This window comes from Pseudophryne corroboree, chromosome 9 (genome assembly GCF_028390025.1).
Source record: "Pseudophryne corroboree isolate aPseCor3 chromosome 9, aPseCor3.hap2, whole genome shotgun sequence".
NCBI lineage: Eukaryota > Metazoa > Chordata > Amphibia > Anura > Myobatrachidae > Pseudophryne > Pseudophryne corroboree.
Window position 1 is genome coordinate 302,111,120 of NC_086452.1, and position 19,897 is coordinate 302,131,016.

The 19,897-nt window shown below is 45.5% G+C and overlaps 1 protein-coding gene across 3 annotated transcripts in view; it reads right to left on the reverse strand.

Moving 5' to 3' along the window:
* Nucleotides 1-19,897, reverse strand: part of UBN2 (ubinuclein 2) — a 363,995-nt gene that overhangs the window by 43,824 nt on the left and 300,274 nt on the right. For all 3 annotated transcript variants that reach the window (XM_063940410.1, XM_063940409.1, XM_063940411.1), the window contains 2 exons: nt 18,907-19,144; nt 18,144-18,233 (listed from right to left, as the gene is read on the reverse strand). In XM_063940410.1, coding sequence (XP_063796480.1) covers nt 18,144-18,233; nt 18,907-19,144 — 328 coding nt within the window. The remainder of the gene's footprint in view (nt 1-18,143; nt 18,234-18,906; nt 19,145-19,897) is intronic.

Sequence of the window (19,897 nt, forward strand, 5' to 3'; positions counted from 1 at the left end):
GGATTGGATACATTTCTGATTGAAAATTATATCCAAGGTTAGAACATTTAAAATATTGACGTTAATCTGGGTGTAACATGATTTATAGTTGTAAACTAGTCATAAAACATTACTTCAGCAGGTACATTATAATCAACACAACTACAGGTTGAACACAATGGGCATTTTGCCTCTATTCAACCTCAATTACTAAGTTACTATGTTACGCTCTGACAGTTCTTTAAGAGTCATTGCAGCTGGGACTGGAATGGTTAACTTTTTAGAAAGTTTTGACACCGAGGAATCCACTGTTGGTGGATTTTCCCATTCAGTTGTCATAGACTCTGGGAACGGGTAGTTAGACAGAAACCGTCTAGGCACAGCAAATCGTTTATCTGGATTCTTCCAAACTTCCGTTAACTGCTTAAGAGAATCTTCATAAGGAAAACACACAGGTGCTCTGTTTTTTAGCAAACAAAACTTCATCATTTGAAAGAGGCTCCTCAGTCTCAGTAAAATTCAGAACCTGGCGTACCACCCTGATGAGATTATCAATGGCTGGTCTATCAGTAACCTCACTATCTGACTCCTGGCCTAATTCACCTTTCACTTGTTCCTCCTGAGATATCAGGTCTGGCATGGAATCATCAGAATGCAACACAGCTGAAACTGGTAAGTTATGAAGACAAATGATGACTACTTTTCGGAATCGAGCTAAACCAGGACTTTTGTAACCCTTGCAAAGTCCTAGACATCTCCTGAGCCCACTCTGGTAGCTCAGACGGTATTAACCTGGCCTCAGATCAAGCCGCCTCACGCTCCTTACGCACACAGCAGCCAGCTCTGATTGTAAGCCAGTCATCACACCTGCCATCATCGCCCAAGGAGGATCAGTGTAAAGGTTCACATTTGTACCTGTATTTACAAGGCACACTGTGCAAGTGGTAGTTCCATCAGGTAACACACTCTGACAGACATCGCAGACAAGCTGCTTTTTTGATTGTGCCTTAGCTTTACTCATTATGTACACAGAGAAAGACAAGTCCCCACGACTCAGTAAAAATATAACTAAAATGTGTTTACTCCAGAAGTGCAATGCACCTGGTGCACACAAAAATCAGTTTAATATGTGCTTTACAAAATTCCTACTAACACCCCTGAACCCTCCAGTGGCTGAGTGTTGTAGGACCTGCACCAAACTTCCTGCAAGAAGAAGCAGGAAGTTATTATTTATTACCAGTTATTGCCAGAAGTTGAGTTAAAGTGGCGTCCAGCCATGTGCTTCAGCTTATACAGCATTTCTTATGTATAATAAAGCAACATTGTCAGATGAGAACCTAAGTACAGTATACATACAGATTATTTATAACCCCCCTCTTAGCATGCATTGCAGGCTTAATAGCCTGCTAGTAGGGACTGTACATGCATAAAACAGTAAGACGCAGCTTTGTTTTGTCCCATGAGCTGCGGTGCCGCGATCTCCCTCTACAGCGTCGCTGCTTCTAGTGCTGGTAGACCACGGCAGCAGTGAGAGCTGTCCGCGATCTGAGTGAGGGCTGAGCCGCGGCAGTGTGTGGCTTGTGGGAGCTAACCGCGGGAGGGAGACGGGAGCGATGGCGGGCGCCCAGTGGCGGCAGCGTGGCTGGTCGTGGCTGGGGAGCAGCAGTGGGAGGCATGGGCTGGGGAGCGGCAGCTGGAGACATATTAAACACATACAGTACCCACACAGCGGCGGCAGCAGAAGCTGACCGCCCCGATCCCCCAGCAATGTGTCACAGCAAAGGAGCGGCGGCAGTGTGAGCTGCCTGCCCACTCATTACCTGGATACAGTGGAGGCTTCTTCTTAAGCTCTTTCCAGCTCCTTGATGCAGCCCTAGGCTGAAATCAGTCAATGCTGATTCTGGTCTATGGCGGGGCTCCTATCCTCAGCGCCGACAAGCCAATTGCTGCAGGCATCAGCACCCACAATCCCGGGCCCAAGCTTCTTAATAAGCTGGGAAGGAATAAAGTGTAAAAAGAAAAAATCTGGTAAAAAACAGAAGTAAATTGTGGAGAACTCTCCACGTGTGCCTTACCGGCTGAGGCACAGAAAAAACACTGCGATATCTTGGGAGTATAGAGGGGGTGGAGGGTTACTAATTTAAATATTTAAATGTGCCTATCCCTGCTAACACCCCGCCCATATCCCAAGAGTACTCCAGTGACCCCTAGTGGATGAAAAAGAAAGAACTTTTTTTATGCAGATAAGTCTGGAGAGACAAAGGCTAATACCACAATCTCTTGATTAAGGTGAAAAGAAACCACCTTGGGGAGGAAACCAGGTCTAGTTTGTAGACCCGCCCTGTCTTGGTGAAAATTCAGGAAGGGGGGACAACAGAAGAGGGCTCCTAAGTCCAATACCCTTCTAGATGAAGTAATAGCAAGCAATTAGGGTTTTAGCTGATCTCAAATGGCTAGCAGCAGACTCCAAAAAGGTTCAAAAGGGAGACTTTTGATGAGAAAATTCAACACAAAACAACAGATCCTATGGAGCCACTGGAGGGACATAGGGAGGCTGGAAGCAAGTACCACCCTAAAGGAATATGTGTACATCAGGTAGGGAGGCAATCTTGCGTTGGAAACAAACGGACAATGAAGAAATGTGCACTTTGAGAGAGGCAAGACGAAAGCCAAGATCCAAACCTCTTTGGAGAAATGAAAGTATTCTTGAGGTTCGAAAGACCATTGCATCATAATGTTTGACAATGCACCACGTGAAGTAAGTGTGCCATACTCTAAAAAGATTCATGCTGAGGCAGGTTTACGGGCCTTTAGCACAGTCTGACTCACAGCCTTTGAAAATCCTTTTGTCTTTAGGATTGCCGATTCAAGAGCCACGCCATCAAAAGACAACCGGGCCAGGTCCGGATGGAGACAGGTACCTTGAGAGATAAGTTAAGATAAGTTAAGGGGTTGCCCCACTGAGAGGCCCTGGAGATTGGAGAACCAATGCCATCTGGCCCAAGCTGGGGCAACCAGAATGAGGTTTCCTCCTCCTTATTTGAACTTCCAAAGGTCCAGAGGTATGAGGGACACCGGAGGGAAGATGTATGGTATACAAAAGGTAAACTGGATTTACAATGTGTCTACGAATGGCGTCTGAGGATCTCTGTTCGTGATCCAAAAACCTGAACCTGGTGGTTGTGGCGCGAGGCCATGAGGTCCACGTCTGGTAGGCCTCATCTGTCCACCATGAGTTGGAAGACCTCTGGGTGAAGAGCCCATTCTCCGGTGTGAACATCCTGACGACTGAGGAAGGTTGCCTGGGATGAATACTGCTGATATGGCTGGAAGATGACGTTTGATCCATCGTATAATTTTGGACACCGCTTGCACCTTCATCTTGCTACGAGTGCCATCCTGATGATTGATATATCCCACTGTTGTGGCGTTGTCTGACTGAACCTGAACTGGTCTGCCTTGGAGGAGAGTGTGGGCTAGGTTCAAAGCATTGTATACTGCTCTCAACTCCAGCACATTGATTGGAAGGGAGGCTGTTTGGTTACCAATCCCCAGCCGCGAAGGCTGTCAGCAATACCCAGAAGGGGTGTCCCTTGTGCAGTTGTTGGTCTTGGAGCCACCAGGTCAGTAACAGCCGAACCTACTGAGTCAGAGTTATCATTTGTGATCTGATGCAATGAGGTTGGCAGTTCCATCTGGAAAGAATCAGGCTTTCAAGAGGGCAGGAATAAAACAGAGCAAACTCGACCATGTCGAAAACACCATCAGTCCTATAATTTGCATTGCTGAATGCACAGACACTCAAGGATGGTGAAGGAAGAGGTGTATTTTGCTCTTTGCTCTGTAGTCCTTGTCTGGAGAGATATAAACGTTGACTGGAAGAGTCCAGAAGTGCTCCCAGATGCACCATTCTTTGTAAAGGGGTAAGGGATGATTTCTTCCAAATTATTAGCCATCCGTGATGTTTTAGGAAGACAACTTTTAATTGAAGATGGCTGAAGAGAACTTTGTGCGAGTTCGCAGCAGATCGTCCAGATACCGGAGAAGCAAGGATACCTTGGCGACTGAGGTGTGCTGCCATGACAGCCATGATTTTGTTAAAAATCTTGGGTGCCATAGCTAGGCCAAATGATAATGCTGGTTGCCAATAGCAAACAGCAGGAATTGCGGATGAAAAAGAGCAATAGGAATATGCAGATACACATCCTGCATATCCAGGGAAACCATGAAGTCCATAATTTCCATGGCCAGAACTATTGCTCACAAGGTCTTCATGTGAAACTTGGGAAAATTTTACAAATCTGTTTAAAGATTTGAAATTGCGAATAGGCCGGTGAAACCCTTTTGGTTTTGGAACTAGGAGCAGAGTCGCGTAGTAGCCTCTGCCCCTTTGGGACTGAGGAACCCGGCACAATCACTTCTGAGTGTAGAAGTGAACTGATCACATTCTGTAGAATGTGAGCCTTTTTCTGGTCTGATGGCAGGCCTGTGGTGAAGTATTGTGGAGGGAGGTGGCGCAGCTTGAATGAGATGATGCACCCGCAAGAGACTTTCTTGGACCCAAGCATCTGAAGTGGTCGGGTCCAAACTTGCGCAAAGTGCAGAAGTTGGCATCCCACCCTGAGGTCCCCTAGGGGGAGACCCGCCCCATCAGGCAGCAGGCTTTTCAGACCTTGCTGCAGGTTGACGAGCTGCCTAGGATTGTTTGGCCTTGGGCTTAGAGGGTTTTGCAGTGTGTGACTGCTTATGGAACGATTGTCCTTTTGCTTTTCCTTGTGGGTGAAAAGAAACAAAAAGTGGCATTTTTGACCCACTGAGCAGGATTAGTAGGGGGTAAAAAGGCCCTTTTTGGCCGCAGCCAATGATGTTACGATTTTATTTAGCTCTTCACTAAAGAGAATGTCACCCGTAAAAGGGAAGAATTTCCAAAGTTTTCTTGGAATCAAAATCTACCTTCCAAGAACGTAGCCAAAGGATACGTCATGCCAGCACAGATGTAGCAGACACCTTTGCTGCTAAAACACCAGCCTCAGATAAAGCTACTTCAATGTAAGAGACAGCCTTGATATAGGAGTCAGATATATTCTGCATTCATCTGACATATCCAAAGGCAATTCCTCTTCAATAGCCTTTGCGGCCCAGGAAGCTGACACAGTGGGCCTATGTATAGCCCCTGTGAGGGAATAAAGCCCTAGAAGCACCTGTGACCAGGGTACAGAAACAGAGATAGAAATATATCAGAGGTTCCCAAACTGTGTGCCGTGGCTCCCTGGGGTGCCTCGGGACACTTGCAGGGGTGCCCTGGGTTGGTGGTCCAGGACCAATTCAAATTATTCATGGTCAATATAATAGGCAAAACCAGAGCTGGTGGCTGCCAGTCATAAAATATGTGGCCAAATAGAAGCAAATCTTGTCCCTCACTACACAACTGACCCTAAGGATGACATATAAACGCGATCTACTTAATGTAATATTTCTTTCTAAAATTTCTCAATAAGAAATTTTTGGCCTAGGGATGCCGTGAAAAAAATTCTGATTTTCTAGGGAGCCGTGATTCAAAAAAGTTTGGAAACCACTGGACTATATGATACACTGAAACTGAAAACAGACAGCAGAAACTAGCACACAGTAACATACAATGCAGGGAATATACAATAGTACTGCAATGAACACTTAAAACAACTACTCAGCTTATTTGAAAAGCAGGTAGGGTATGAGTGAATGTAAATGAACACTTTAATCAATTACTCTGCTTGTTTGAAAAGCAGGTAAGATATACAGTAAGTGAATGTTAAAAAACGGTTTTGTTTCAGATGTTTTACAGGGAGACTGAGCACAGCGTTCCCGGAGACCCACTTGCTGCCTATTATAAAATGGCTGCCCGGGTTTCTGAGGGAAGGAGGGATAGTGAGGCAGCTCAAGGACAGGAACTCTGCTGTAGATTGGCGTCCAGAGCTGGAGGAGAGGCTACAGGTCAAGCGTCGTCTCCACTATGCTGGTATTCCACCGCAGGCACTCAGCGGGCCTTATTAAATAGGTGTATGAACACCTAGACCTGTGCCCTATAATGACCCGGTGATCTAGTGGAGTCCCTGTTCTGAGACAGTGTCCACGCCAGTGCCGCGGTCCGTCTCCCTAGACACGTGGCGGATTATGATTTCAATGCGGGGAGGGGACCCTTTTACTTGCCCCCGTTGCCAGACATGCAGTCCTGGGGTTCCCACAGCAAGCGGTGCTAGTCGCAGTGTGCGTCCCCTGCCACAAATTCCCATCTGAGACTCTGGCCAAGAGGGAGTTTCGGCACCACATGGGGTGATGGAGCTGCAGCGCTGAAGTCACTGTGACTTACAGCACTAACAGCCCAGAGAAAAACGAAAAATCTCTTCACAAAAGTAAAAAGCTTGTCACGGTGCACCTGCTTTCTGCAGGCACCAACTCAAAACTGATTGCCTGAGCATGGCGGGGTTATAGGAGGGAAGCTGTGCATTCTGGGACAGCTGAAAGCTTTAACTGTTTGGTGCCTAGATTCTTATCCACCACTACAATCCCGATGTTCCCTGTGGCACCTATGAACCCTGATGAAGAAAGTTGTGGATTTTCTAGCCCATGAATCCAAGAGCTTGATCATCCGCCATATAGTCCAGACCTGGCTCCCTGTGACTTCTTCGTGTTCCTACAAATCAAGAGCAACATGCGTGGGATTTGTTTTGAGTCACCGGAAGCTGCAGTGGACACCTTCATCCAGCATGTAGAAGACATTCCTACCACATACTATTCCAGCTGCTATACCAAGTGATTTGAGCTCTTGCAACTTTGCACATACTCCTTTGGGGAATACTTTGAAGAAATGTAATGTTCACTAAAATACTTTTTTTGCATCCAGAAACTTATTGCATACCGCTCTTATTATCAGTGGATATTTGGAGAATCTGTTATCTGCTCACATGTTATGGGAGCTATGCATTTTCAATTACGCAGAACTGTAACTATACAGAGACTGATTATTAATGCATTCAAACTGAACAAAGGATAGTTACCAATGCTGTAAAATATATGGCTTTATCTACTGTAATAATCGTACATCCTTATGTAATTTTGTGTATTGTGAATTCAATTAAATACTGATCGAAGTACAGCAATGTAAATGTATTTTATGATTCAGCTGCACCTATAAGAACTGCAATAAAAAGCAGTCTCCTACAGCAGAGGCAGAGGACACCTAACATACTACGCACTACAAAGGGTTTTCCATATATAGTAAAGCCAGATATTTCACCTGCGAAGTGTTCCCTCTTACCACTATCCTCTACTCTTCCTCAGCACTTAAGACTAGCAACAGTGGTGTCAAACAGGCACTTTCTGCATTCATATAACATGTCTAATATGAGTTACAGGCGAAGATTATCAACAGCATGTACATGGAGATGTGTCCAATTGACACAACCGTAAGGAGAGGGGTTTAATAACTCTGAAGAGCCAACCTTCTGTTTCTAGAACAGTAAATCTTAAGAGTGTATGCAAAATGGTTCGGGGGGAGAAAGGATGTACAAGTTCAATTAACTGTGCTAGGCAGATTCAAATAGACAAGCTAGGCAGAATGGCTACTGTACTGTCCAGCAGAAGTGTATGGGCGATACGATGTTCCTCCTCCAATACAAAATCAAAAAGGCAAGAGACTGGAAGCATGAGACCATCTAAGCCAGAGGTCAGAGTTTCACTAGGTAAAGTTCCACAGGGGAGCCCAGAGAGTACAAGATACAGGTATGCAATGCGTTGGTTATCAACCCTTGGTAAGCCAAGTGCGTGCAACAGATTTCTCTAAACCCAAGTTAAAATACACTGGCACTAAAATTGTCAGGATCACCATTCTTCACACAATGAGAATATACCTCTTGTCAGGCTTAACATTGAGAAAACAAAGCCCTGCCACAAAACATAATGTAACAGGTCATGGCTGACCCTCATGGAGTAATTGAGTGTAGGCCCTATTTGGTTAAGAGGGATAGGAATTGTTATACCCACCTGACACATGTAAAATATATATATAATATTCCATGTGAACGCACTACAGTCTACATTACATTAGACCCTGTCACAATGTCTGTCCCTGCAAAGGTGTGTAGCCTGTGGCCACCAGATTAAAGCTTCGATCCATAACCTGTTTTGTCAGATACCAAGCAGTTCTGGATAAAGGGTGTAGTCGGAGCCGAGAGCAACTAGATACTAAAAAACAGTTTTTATACTGTCCGAGCATCCTGGTGTGGCAGTAATTATCTTCCTACAACTAGGGATACCACTTTGGAGAACAGTTAAAACGCAGTCAGCAAGAGCACCAATACAACCAAGTGCTAGATTGTGAAATCCAGTAATACAACAATGAAGCTGTATGACGTAGTATACTCATTAGATCACAATGATATACTAGAAAGTGACAGGTATGCATATTCTGTCTCCAACTTTCTTAGAACACTGGATGATTTTTGTCAAATCATAGATAAATGAGCAACTAAAACGTATTTGCACTGCTGCTACTCCCCTATTTGTACACCACCAAAAGTTTCTACATTTTTGCAGGAACAGTTTGTTAACAGTGTTGTTTGTACTTTATCTTTTCCTCATGGTTAACGGCTATGGTCGTTGTTTGAGCATACAACTGACGAGGACTGTGTGCACTTTGGAGTGAGGTGCTTCTGATCATGGACCTCTTCTAGCCACCACTGTTCTCCCTATATCAGACATCCTCTGGGGGCCCCATCACCATTTCTGCAAAGCTATGTGCTTGACGTGATTACCATCAGGTATGCAGTATACCATCCCAACCCCCCTCGCACAGGGGAATCCTAAGTGTCACAGTTAGGGCCAGGAGCCTTGCCATCAGTGTAGTGTCAGGTTGCACTTGAAACCTGTAGTTTCCGTTCAGCAGGTAAAAGCCTTTTAGGGCACCTGCTGACTGAACAGCATTTCTTCCATAGCAGGTTCTATACTCATTGTAGCCACCAAAAGCAGGCACCGTTTTTAAAAACTTACCTCTTCTGGTACAGGGGAGTGTTGAACTGATAGGTCTGCATATCTTATACAGTACCTTGAATGGTATGTGCAGAGCTCCTTTCTTTACTGTGCATGCAGTTTCATATACAGTTATAGGTGTATAGAATAGCACTCTGGAGTGTTGCAAAATGAGAAAATGCCATATGAGGGTTTAACTACTTATTCAAAGGATGACTTTGCACCTTTCTCACAGATGGAAGAATTCTGGTTTATTACAGGCCTGACTTCTAGATGTAGGGGATTAGTGTGAGTAGAGAGAAGGATATATGATTTATGTTTCAGCTTACTGCAAAACCTGAATTGCTGTTCTTTGCTCGCTTTACTGGAACTGCTGAACCCACTGCACACACTTGTATTACTGTAACCTCCAAACAGCACTGGTAGTTTTTTATTAGTAACAACTACTTCAAACCGTGCCTAAAATAACCTCTACGCAGATAGCTACCATGCAAACAAATACTTACCTAAAATGCAATGTATATTGTCTACAATTTGTTGTAAATTGTATATGCATGGGTACAGCATTCTTATATAGACTGATCTGTACATTTACTACACACAATAGGGTACAGGTAAGTACATTATCTACACCATGGGATGGTTTCTCTGCTTGGATCAGCAGACTCCATGGGCAAATTGCTCTGTTAACCATCTGCATGGTATGGTGCTTTATGTTCACTTCAACACTTTCCTGATGTAGATTGCCCTGCTCAATATCTAAACAGTAGTATGCGATTGTTGATATTTGGTTACAGCACACTTGCGTTGTACAGTATTTGAACCATTGTATATTATGATACAGTATATGTATTGTAACAGGACTTTTCTTTCCATAGGTTGTGCTGTAGAATGTTGATACCAGGAATTCAAAACATCGGTCCTCGAGGCACACGAACCGTGCAAATTTCAGTGATATCCAGGCTTCAGGAGAGATAGCTAAATCAAAATAACTGATGTACTGTTAGTGTACTTGAGGACAGAGGTAGGGGAAATATGGTCTATACCATGGCATATGTTTTGTTGTACCTGTGCTGTGCAATACCTATGCCACTGTACACTCACAATCTATACAGGTCTACAATCACGCAACAGTGCTAATGCTATATATGTACACATGCTTTCTTTTCCCCCAGAGAATTTAGGAATACTGAGATGGTTGATGCAGTTTTTACAGTACTGTTTATTGTTACTGTGCTAATACTGTGTAATATATATATATATATATATATATATATATATATATAGAGTTGCAGGTTTTGTGCTATAAACCTTATCACTGACATATACTCACTATAAAAAAAAATAAAAAATTCCAGAGGCGAGTTTTAATAGTTCAAAGTGTGTATACATTTTTTGGGGGATACCCTGTATTTATAAATACAGTGTTCCCCGCTAGGCTGTTTTAGCAGAGCACCCTGCCTTTTTCCTAAGTGTCATGAACTAATCAATACAAACCTAACAGCAGGGGGTGTGTCTTAACTGGAGAGACCATCAAACCTAGAAGCCATTGGCACCATGTGTTTTTGTCAGCTGCAGTTATCTAGCGCTCTGTGTGCTTTAGAGACCACACACCGCTACAGTACATGGGAAAAAGTGAAGCAGAGCATTATGTACTTGGTGAAATGGTCAAGTTAGCAGGTGTCTGCGTTACATTATCTGTGTGCACGTAGTTTAGTTTTATTTATTTTACTTGGTCACCAGCATTTTTTCTCATCCCATCTGCTGGATGTCTGTGGAGCATTGAAAAGGCATGTGGTGAGGTCTGAGGGACACTGGAACACACTCAGCTGCAGCTACATGTCGTGACCATTTGTCCTTCAAAATAAAATGTGCCCTCCTCTGTGATCAGCAGTAACTAGGAGTGTATGAGAGGTGCTGCCACTTAGGGTGCGACACCAATGTTACATTTGGCTTGAGCCGCCAAGAATGTACGAAGGACATTATGAGAACGCACCCTACAGAACACTTAAGGATGTTCCAAGCACTCCGCTTCTTCCTTCATGTCACATTTGAGGGGTGGAGCAGGCACAAGGCAAATTAAAAACTCACTACAGCCCTGCGCCAAGTAGTAATGGTGCAAAAGAATTTGCTACCCAACTAGGGTTCCCTCTAGGCTGTTTCAGCAGGGTGCTGCAGGGTGCCCATTTATGAAATGTGAAAATAGGATTTTATTACCTACCGGTAAATCCTTTTCTCCTAGTCCGTAGAGGATGCTGGGGACTCCAAAAGGACCATGGGGCATAGACGGGATCCGCAGGAGCTTGGACACACTGAAAAGACTTTAACTGGGTGTGAACTGGATCCTCCCTCTATGCCCCTCCTCCAGACCTCAGTTATAGGAACTGTGCCCAGGAGAGACGGACATTTCGAGGAAAGGATTTTTGTTTAAACTAAGGGCTAGAGCATACCAGCCCACACCACAACATACCGTACAACCGGAGTAACAGTAAACCAGATAGCAGTATGAATTAACTACAGCAACAAGCTGAAACAACAAATACACAACCCGTGTGTAAACTAATGCAACCAGCCAAGAATACACTGCAAGTAACCGTCCGCACTGGGATGGGCGCCCAGCATCCTCTACGGACTAGAAGAAAAGGATTTACCGGTAGGTACTAAAATCCTATTTTCTCTTCTGTCCTAGAGGATGCAGGGGACTCCAAAATGACCATGGGGTCTATACCAAAGCTCCAACACGGGCGGGAGAGTGCGGACGACTCTGCAGCACCGATTGAGCAAACATGAGGTCCTCCTCAGCTAGGGTATCAAACTTGTAAAACTTAGCAAAGGTGTTTGAACCCGACCACGTAAGCTGAAGTGCCGAGACCCCTCGGGCAGCCGCCCAAGATGAGCTCACCTTCCTGGTAGAATGGGCCTTCACTGATTTCGGCACCGGTAGCCCGGCCGAAGAATGAGCTTGCTGAATCGTACTACATATCCAGCGTGCAATAGTCTGCTTCGAAGCAGGATGACCAATCTTGTTGGAAGCATACAGGACAAACAGCGCCTCTGTTTTCCTGGCCACCGCCGTTCTGGCGACGTAGATCTTCAAAGCTCTCACAACATCAAAAGACTTTGGAACTGCCACAGCATCCGTAGCCACAGGTACCACAATAGGTTGGTTAATGTGAAACGAAGAAACCACCTTCGGCAGAAATTGTTGACGAGTCCTCAATTCCGCTCTATCCGAATGGAAAATCAAGTACGGACTCTTGTGAGATAAGGCCGCCAACTCTGACACTCGCCTGGCAGACGCCAGAGCCAACAGCATGACCACCTTCCAAGTGAGAAACTAACTCAACCTTACGCAAAGGTTCAAACCAGGAAGACATTAGAAACTGTAAGACCACTTCAAGATCCCATGGTGCCACCGGGGGCACAAACGGAGGATGGATATGCATCACCCCCTTCACAAAAGTCTGAACAGCCAATTCCTTCTGAAAGAAGATAGATAAAGCCGAAATCTGCACTTTGATGGAACCCAATTTCAGGCCTGCATCGACGCCTGCCTGCAAAAAATGGAGAAACCGACCCAAGTGAAATTCTTCCGCAGGAGCAGCTTTATTCTCACACCATGAAACATACTTTCTCCAAATACGGTGATAATGTTTCGCCGTAACCTCCTTCCTCGCCTTAAGGTGAGTGGGAATGACCTCCCCGGAAATACCTTTTCGAGCTAAGATTTGGCGCTCAACTTCCATGCTGTCAAACGCAGCCGAGGTAAGTCTGGAAACACGCATGGTCCCTGCAATAACAGGTCCTCTCTAGAGGGAGCGGCCAATGGTCTTCCACAAGTAATTCCTGAAGATCTGGATACCAGGCCCTTCTTGGTCAATCTGGAACGACAAGAATCGCTTGAACCCTTGCTCGTCGAATGATTCCCAGTACCTTTGGAATGAGAGGAAGCGGAGGGAACACATACACCGACTGAAACACCCACGGAGTTACCAGGGCGTCCACTGCACTGGCTTGGGGGTCCATTTGACCTGGAACAATACCTCGGAAGCTTCTTGTTGAGGCGCGACGCCATCATGTCGATCAGCGGAATTCCCCAACGCTTCGTTACTTCTGCAAATACCTCTTGGTGAAGAGCCCACTCTCCCAGATGGAGATCGTGTCTGCTGAGGAAGTCTGCTTCCCAGTTGTCCACTCCCGGAAGGAAGACTGCTGACAAAGCGCTCACGTGCTTTTCCGCCCAGCGAAGGATTCTTGTGGCCTCCGCCATAGCCGCCCTGATCCTTGTTCCGCCTTGACGGTTTATATGCGCCACCGGTGTTATGTTGTCCGACTGTATCAGGACAGGCCGACCCTGAAGAAGGCTTCTTGCTTGTAGCAGGCCGTTGTAAATGGCTCTTAACTCGAGAACATTTATGTGGAGACAAGATTTCTGGAGCGACCATTTCCCCTGGAAATTTCTTCCCTGGGTGACTGCGCCCCAGCTTCGGAGACTTGCATCTGTTGTCAACAGGACCCAATCCAGGATACCAAATCGGCACCCTCCTAGGAGGTGAGAACTTTGTAGCCACCACAGCAGAGATATCCTGGCCCTGGGAGATAGACTTATCTTCCGGTACATGTGTAGGTGAGACCCGGACCATTTGCTCAGCAGATCCCACTGAAACACCCGGGCATGAAACCTGCCAAACGGAATGGCTTCGTACGCCGCAACCATTTTCCCCAGAACCCGAGTACATTGATGAATCGACACACTTTTCGGCCTCAGAAGCTCCCTGACCATCGTCTGCGGTTCCAGAGCTTTGTCTTCCGGAAGAAACACCTTCCGTAAGCCCGTGTCCAGAATCATGCCCAGAAAGGGCAGCTGAGTAGTCGGAATCAACTGAGACTTTGGCAAATTTAGGAGCCAACCGTGTTGTCGCAGAACAGACAGAGACAAATTCACATTTCTCAGCAACTATTCCTTGGACCTCGCCTTTATCAGGAGATCGTCCAAGTACGGGATAATTGTAACCCCTTGCTTGCGAAGGAGAACCATCATTTCCGCCATGACTTTGGTGAAAACCCTCGGGGCCGTGGAAAGCCCAAACGGCAACGTCTGAAATTGGTAATGAGAATCCTGTATCGCAAACCCGAGGAAGGCTTGATGCGGAGGATATATCGGGACGTGTAAGTAAGCATCCTTTATGTCGACTGACGCCATAAAAAAAAAAACCCTTCTAGGCTGGAAATTACAGCTCGAAGAGATTCCATCTTGAACTTGAAAACTTTCAAGTATGGATTGAGGGATTTTAGGTTCAGAATCGGTCTGACCAAACCGTCCGGTTTCGGTACCACAAAGAGGCTCGAGTAGAACCCCTCCCCCCGTTGGGACGGGAACAATGACCCTCTGTTGACACAGCTTTTGTATTGCTGCCTTCACCACCTCCCTGTCCGGAAGAGACATTGGTAAGGCCGAAATGAAAAACCGGTGAGGGGGCACCTCCTGAAACTCCAGCTTGTATCCCTGAGATACTATCTCTAGGACCCAAGGATCCAGGCTTGATTGAATCCAGACCTGACAGAAGATCCGCAGACGGCCCCCCACCGGTCCGGACTCCCCCAGGGAAGCCCCAGCGTCATGCGGTGGACTTGGTAGAGGCAGGGGAGGACTTTTGGTCCTGGGCGCCTGACACTGCAGGCGACTTTCTTCCCCTTCCTCTACCCTTTAAAGCGAGGAAGGACGAACCTTTTCCACGCTTGTATTTATTTGGACGAAAGGACTGCATCTGCTGATGTGGTGCCTTTTTCTGTTGTGTGGGAACATAAGGAAGAAAAGACGACTTACCCGCAGTCGCGGTAGACACCAGGTCAGCCAAGCCGTCACCAAACAAGACATTACCTTTAAAGGGGAGAGCTTCCATAGCTCTCTTGGAGTCGGCATCAGCATTCCATTGATGGATCCACAGCGCCCTCCTGGCCGAGATCGCCATGGCATTGGCTCTTGATCCCAAGAGACCAACATCCCTCGCCACATCCTTCAGGTAATCTGCAGCGATATAACCAAGAGTCAAAAGAACATTATCTTTATCAAGGGTATCCATATCAGCAGCTAAATTCTCAGCCCATTTAGCAATAGCACTACTCACCCATACCGACGCCACAGCAGGTCTAAGCAAAGCACCCGTATTAGCGAAAATGGACTTGAGACGTCTCCAGTTTGCGATCCGCCGGATCCTTGAGAGCTGCCGTGTCAGGAGACGGAAGCGCCACCTTCTTAGACAACCGGGATAGAGCCTTGTCGACATTTGGAGACGACTCCCATTTTTCCCTGTCATCAGAGGGGAAAGGATACGCCATGTAAAATCTCTTGGGAATCTGCCACCTCTTGTCCGGCGACTCCCAGGCCTTTTCACAAAGAGTATTCATTTCATGAGAGGGGGGAAACTTCACCTCAGGTTTTTTCCCTTTGAACAAACAAATCCTCGTTTCCTGCACTGCAGGTTCGTCAGAAATATGTAAAACATCTTTTATAGCCACAATCATGTACTGAATACTCTTCACTAACCGTGGGTGTAAAGCAGCCTCGGTGAAGTCGACATCGGAATCAGAATCCGTGTCGGTATCCATATCTACCAACTGGGTAAACGGCCGCTTTTGCACCTGAGACAAAGCATCCTCCATGGATTTCCTCCACACCTGTGTCTGAGACTCCGATTTATCTAACCTTTTAGACAAAGAGGCCACATTTGTATTAAGTGTACTTAACATTGTAAGTAAATCAGGTGTCGGCTGCGCCGACAGAGCCAACTCCAGACCCACATCTGCTCCCCCAGCAACCTCCTCCGGGGAATAACACTCAGCCTCAGACATGCCGACATGGAGTATCGACACACCGACACACACACAGCCTCAGCTAGGGGACAGACCCACAAGGAAGCCTGGATAGAGGAACACAGAGGGAGTATGCCAGCTCACACCCCAGCGCCCATATATCCCACAAAAAACAATATATGGTGAAAGCGCTGCTAGAAATAAAAATAATTATGCACCAATAACTGTGCCCCCCCCCCACCCGATTAGCTCCCTGTTACTTGTAGTGGAGCTTGGAGGTCCCGGGCCAGCGTCTCATGCAGCGGCGTGGATGAGAGAAAATGGCGCTGGTGAGCTGTGCGGCTAAGCCCCGTCCCTTCCCGGCGCGCTTCAGCCCGCTAAAATTTGAAAAATTAAAATGCTGGCAGGGGTACGAAAACTGTGCCGAGGCACTGAAAAAGCCTTCTGCCAGCTTCCCAGACACAGTAACATGCTGCCCAGGGCGCTCCACCCCCAGCACCCTGCGAGTGCAGTTGGTGAAGTGAGTGGGAGCATGGAGCGCAGCGCTACCGCTGCGCTGTACCTCGTTACTGAAGTCTTCTGCCGTCACTGAAGTCTTCTGCATACTAACCCGGCTTCTTTCTTCTGGCTTCTGTGAGGGGGGCGACGGCGCGGCTCCGGGAACAAGCAGCTAGGCGCATCAAGTGATCGAACCCTCTGGAGCTAATGGTGTCCAGTAGCCTAAGAAGCAGAGCCCTTAACGAAGTAGAAGTAGGTCTGACTTCTCTCCCCTCAGTCCCACGATGCAGGGAGCCTGTAGCCAGCAGGTCTCCCTGAAAATAAAAAAACCTAACAAAAAGTATTTTCTAGAGAAACTCAGGAGAGCTCCCCTAGTGAGTGTCCAGTCAGTCCTGGGCACAAAGTCTAACTGAGGCATGGAGGAGGGGCATAGAGGGAGGAGCCAGTTCACACCCAGTTAAAGTCTTTTCAGTGTGCCCAAGCTCCTGTGGATCCCATCTATACCCCATGGTCCTTTTGGAGTCCCCAGCATCCTCTAGGACGTAAGAGAAAAAGCACCCTGCCCTTTTTCAGTGCACCCTGCAGGACCATAAATCGCCCCCTTGGATACAGAATGCAACAGTCAGAGTGCATGTTACAATGTTGTCATCTACTCCTTGCCCACCTCTGAAATTGGAACACAATTTCTATCCTTAGCCAACTGGATGGCAGAGGAGGCACTGTAAATAACACAGCACTCTGATAAAGAGGGAAAGAACAGGGTAAGCAGTGAGCGCATGTACTGCTTACAGTATTTCCCTAGTAGAACATACTTATTTTTTTCCTATATATTTTAACCCATTGTTTAACTTTTCTGTTTTATAACACGAACGGATTATAACTACATCAGCACTGAAAAAAAGACATTTATAATTATATGTATATGCTACAGCCGATCTTTCAAGAAGACTGGACATATACATGTATGCATGGCTATATGATTTACTAAGGGCAAAATGTATGTACAAAAACTATAAACATACGCACTATGCTTTGTGCGCAAAGCGTCACATCAAAAATGTGCCCTTCAAAATGAAAATGTGCCCTCTTCAATGCTCAGCACCCTGCCCTAAAAAAAATCCTAGAGTGAACACTACCAACTATGGGGGTAATTCAGACCTGATCGCTCGCTAGCTGTTTTTTGCAGTCCTGCGTTCACATTGTCGCTGCCCCCGCGGGGAGTGTAATTTAGCTGTGCAAGTGTGTGATCGCATGTGTAGCCGAGCGGTACAAAAAGATTTTGAGCAGTCTGAGTAGCCCAGGACTTACTCAGCCGCTGCGATCACTTCAGCCTGTCCGGGACCGGAATTGACGTCAGACACCGCCCTGCAAACGCTTGGGAACGCCTGCGTTTTTCCAACCACTCCCAGAAAAAGCCTTCTTCCGGTCAATCACCTTGCGATCGCCCGTGCGAATGGGTTCTTCGCACAAACCCATCGCAGAGTAACAAACCGCTTTGTACCTGTGCGACGCGCCTGCGCATTGCGGGGCATACGCAAGTGCAGTTCTGACCTGATCGCAGCGCTGCAAAAAACGCTAGCGAGGGATCAGGTCTGAATAACCCCCTATGTTTTTCTACTACAGCATATTCCTCATTTCTCAACCACTAAGCTAGGTTTCCTTACATAGTAAAATGGTTTATAGATTTGTACATATTTGTACATACATTTTGTGAACTGTTCACAACCATACTGTGTGTTTTACCTAGTGAACAAAATAAGCAAATTAAATAGCTAAATATATGCAAATGAGCCTTTATCCCTGGAAATGTTTGAACTTTATTATTAAAAATGGTCAGTACTCCTTACCTGTGAATGCTTGTTGCAAGTGAGGAGTCAAACTGGAGTGAGATATCGTGGGTGTGTGCGTAGCGGTCGTCTGTAACCCTTTCAGTAAATCTGAGTGAGGAAGATGCAAAAAGTGACTACAGAGGAAACTACCCAGGAAAAAAAAGAAAATGATTAGTGTAACCTACAAGCAAGTGCAAAGATCGAAATGTAATGGTCAATAAATCCACAAAAAGAGTTCAAACCAAATTGTGTTGGAGCAAAAAAAGTCATGGATAACACTAAATACAGGCATCAATGGGAACATTTTACTTAAACTAACCTAAAAACCATCAACTCCGTCATTCAGTCCATTTACCAGATATCGGACCAAGATAGCTACACATGATAAAGATACTACTGAATAGATGTTTTCTGCTGGCTTAATGGCCTGCTAAATAGGACAATGTACAACTGGATTTTATGTCCTGTTTGATTTCCTTCAATACAACTGTTTTTAGGGACTAGTTTTATTGATTGCTATTGGCTAGTTTACTCACACACACAAAAAAAAATATTGAATGGTTAGTAAAAAGCACACAGAACATTGAGTTTAAATTCTAATGATATACATGCTCCAAATAAGTTATCAAAAAGGACTTAAAGAATCTCAAAATTCTGCAATAATCGTGCTATGGAAACAAGGATTCTTTTTCTTATTGAGGTTTCAGACATGTGACGTTATAAATATAGGTGAAACATCAACATTCATAAAATGTGCTTAACACTGTAAAAAAGCTCTTACTCTGTGATAGATTATGGTGAAAAGCTGCTGAGGTAGAACCCGGGGATGTTACTGCACCTGCAGTGTCACTCCCAAAGCTGAGCAGCTCCAAAGGAAACGGGAATGGCATGGTGACAAGTCCGCCCAACATGCCAAATGGGTTGAGCGAGGCCGTTGTAACATTTGGGCTTGTTACAGATAGTGGTGATGTCATGAGGGTCAATGGTGAAGTATTTGCAAGTAGAGATGCTGCTGCAGACTGTAAGAGAAATTGAATATTAGTGCTAAAAGGTTTCTAAGACGTTGACAAACATAATGAGATTTTATTGTATACAAATCAAACAAGAAGTTTTTTTTGTGTGGTTTTTGAAAGCCTCAGACAAAAAGGGACTGACAGGCAAGGGTGGCATTTTCCCCCTGAACTACTGTCCTTGTCATGATTACTCTGAACGGATACTTAGGAGTAAATTTAATAAAGCTTCTAAAGCAGAATTGGTGATGTTACTCATAGCAACCGATCAGATGCCGTCTATCATTTTCTAAAAGGCAACAGAGAAATGTTAGACAGCATCTGATTGGTTGCTATGGCAACATCACCAATTCTCTGTTTAAGAAGCTTTAGTAACTGTACCCCTTAGAATGTCCGTTCATTTCAGCAGGTAGCTAAGGATGCTATTTCATTTTAGATCATCAGATCCGGCCAGTGACTCCATTTTTCTTGTAGACAGTCATATGGAGATATATAGAAGACCTAGGGGCCAGAGCAACTTCCATGAAATGTCTCTTTACTGTTCAAGTAAAAGAAAAGTGACGGGCTGTTTACTGTCCTTTGAATCTGCCAACGCCACAGCACCTTATAATGGAGATGCATAACTGCAGCACATAGTTGGACAGCATTGCCTGCTCCAGCACACTTTCTCTGATGTTCTGTCTGTAACTCATTAAACTCAGTCTGTTTTCCACAAAACATTATCATCCTTTACTACTACACAATAATTTTAAGAGAACCTCT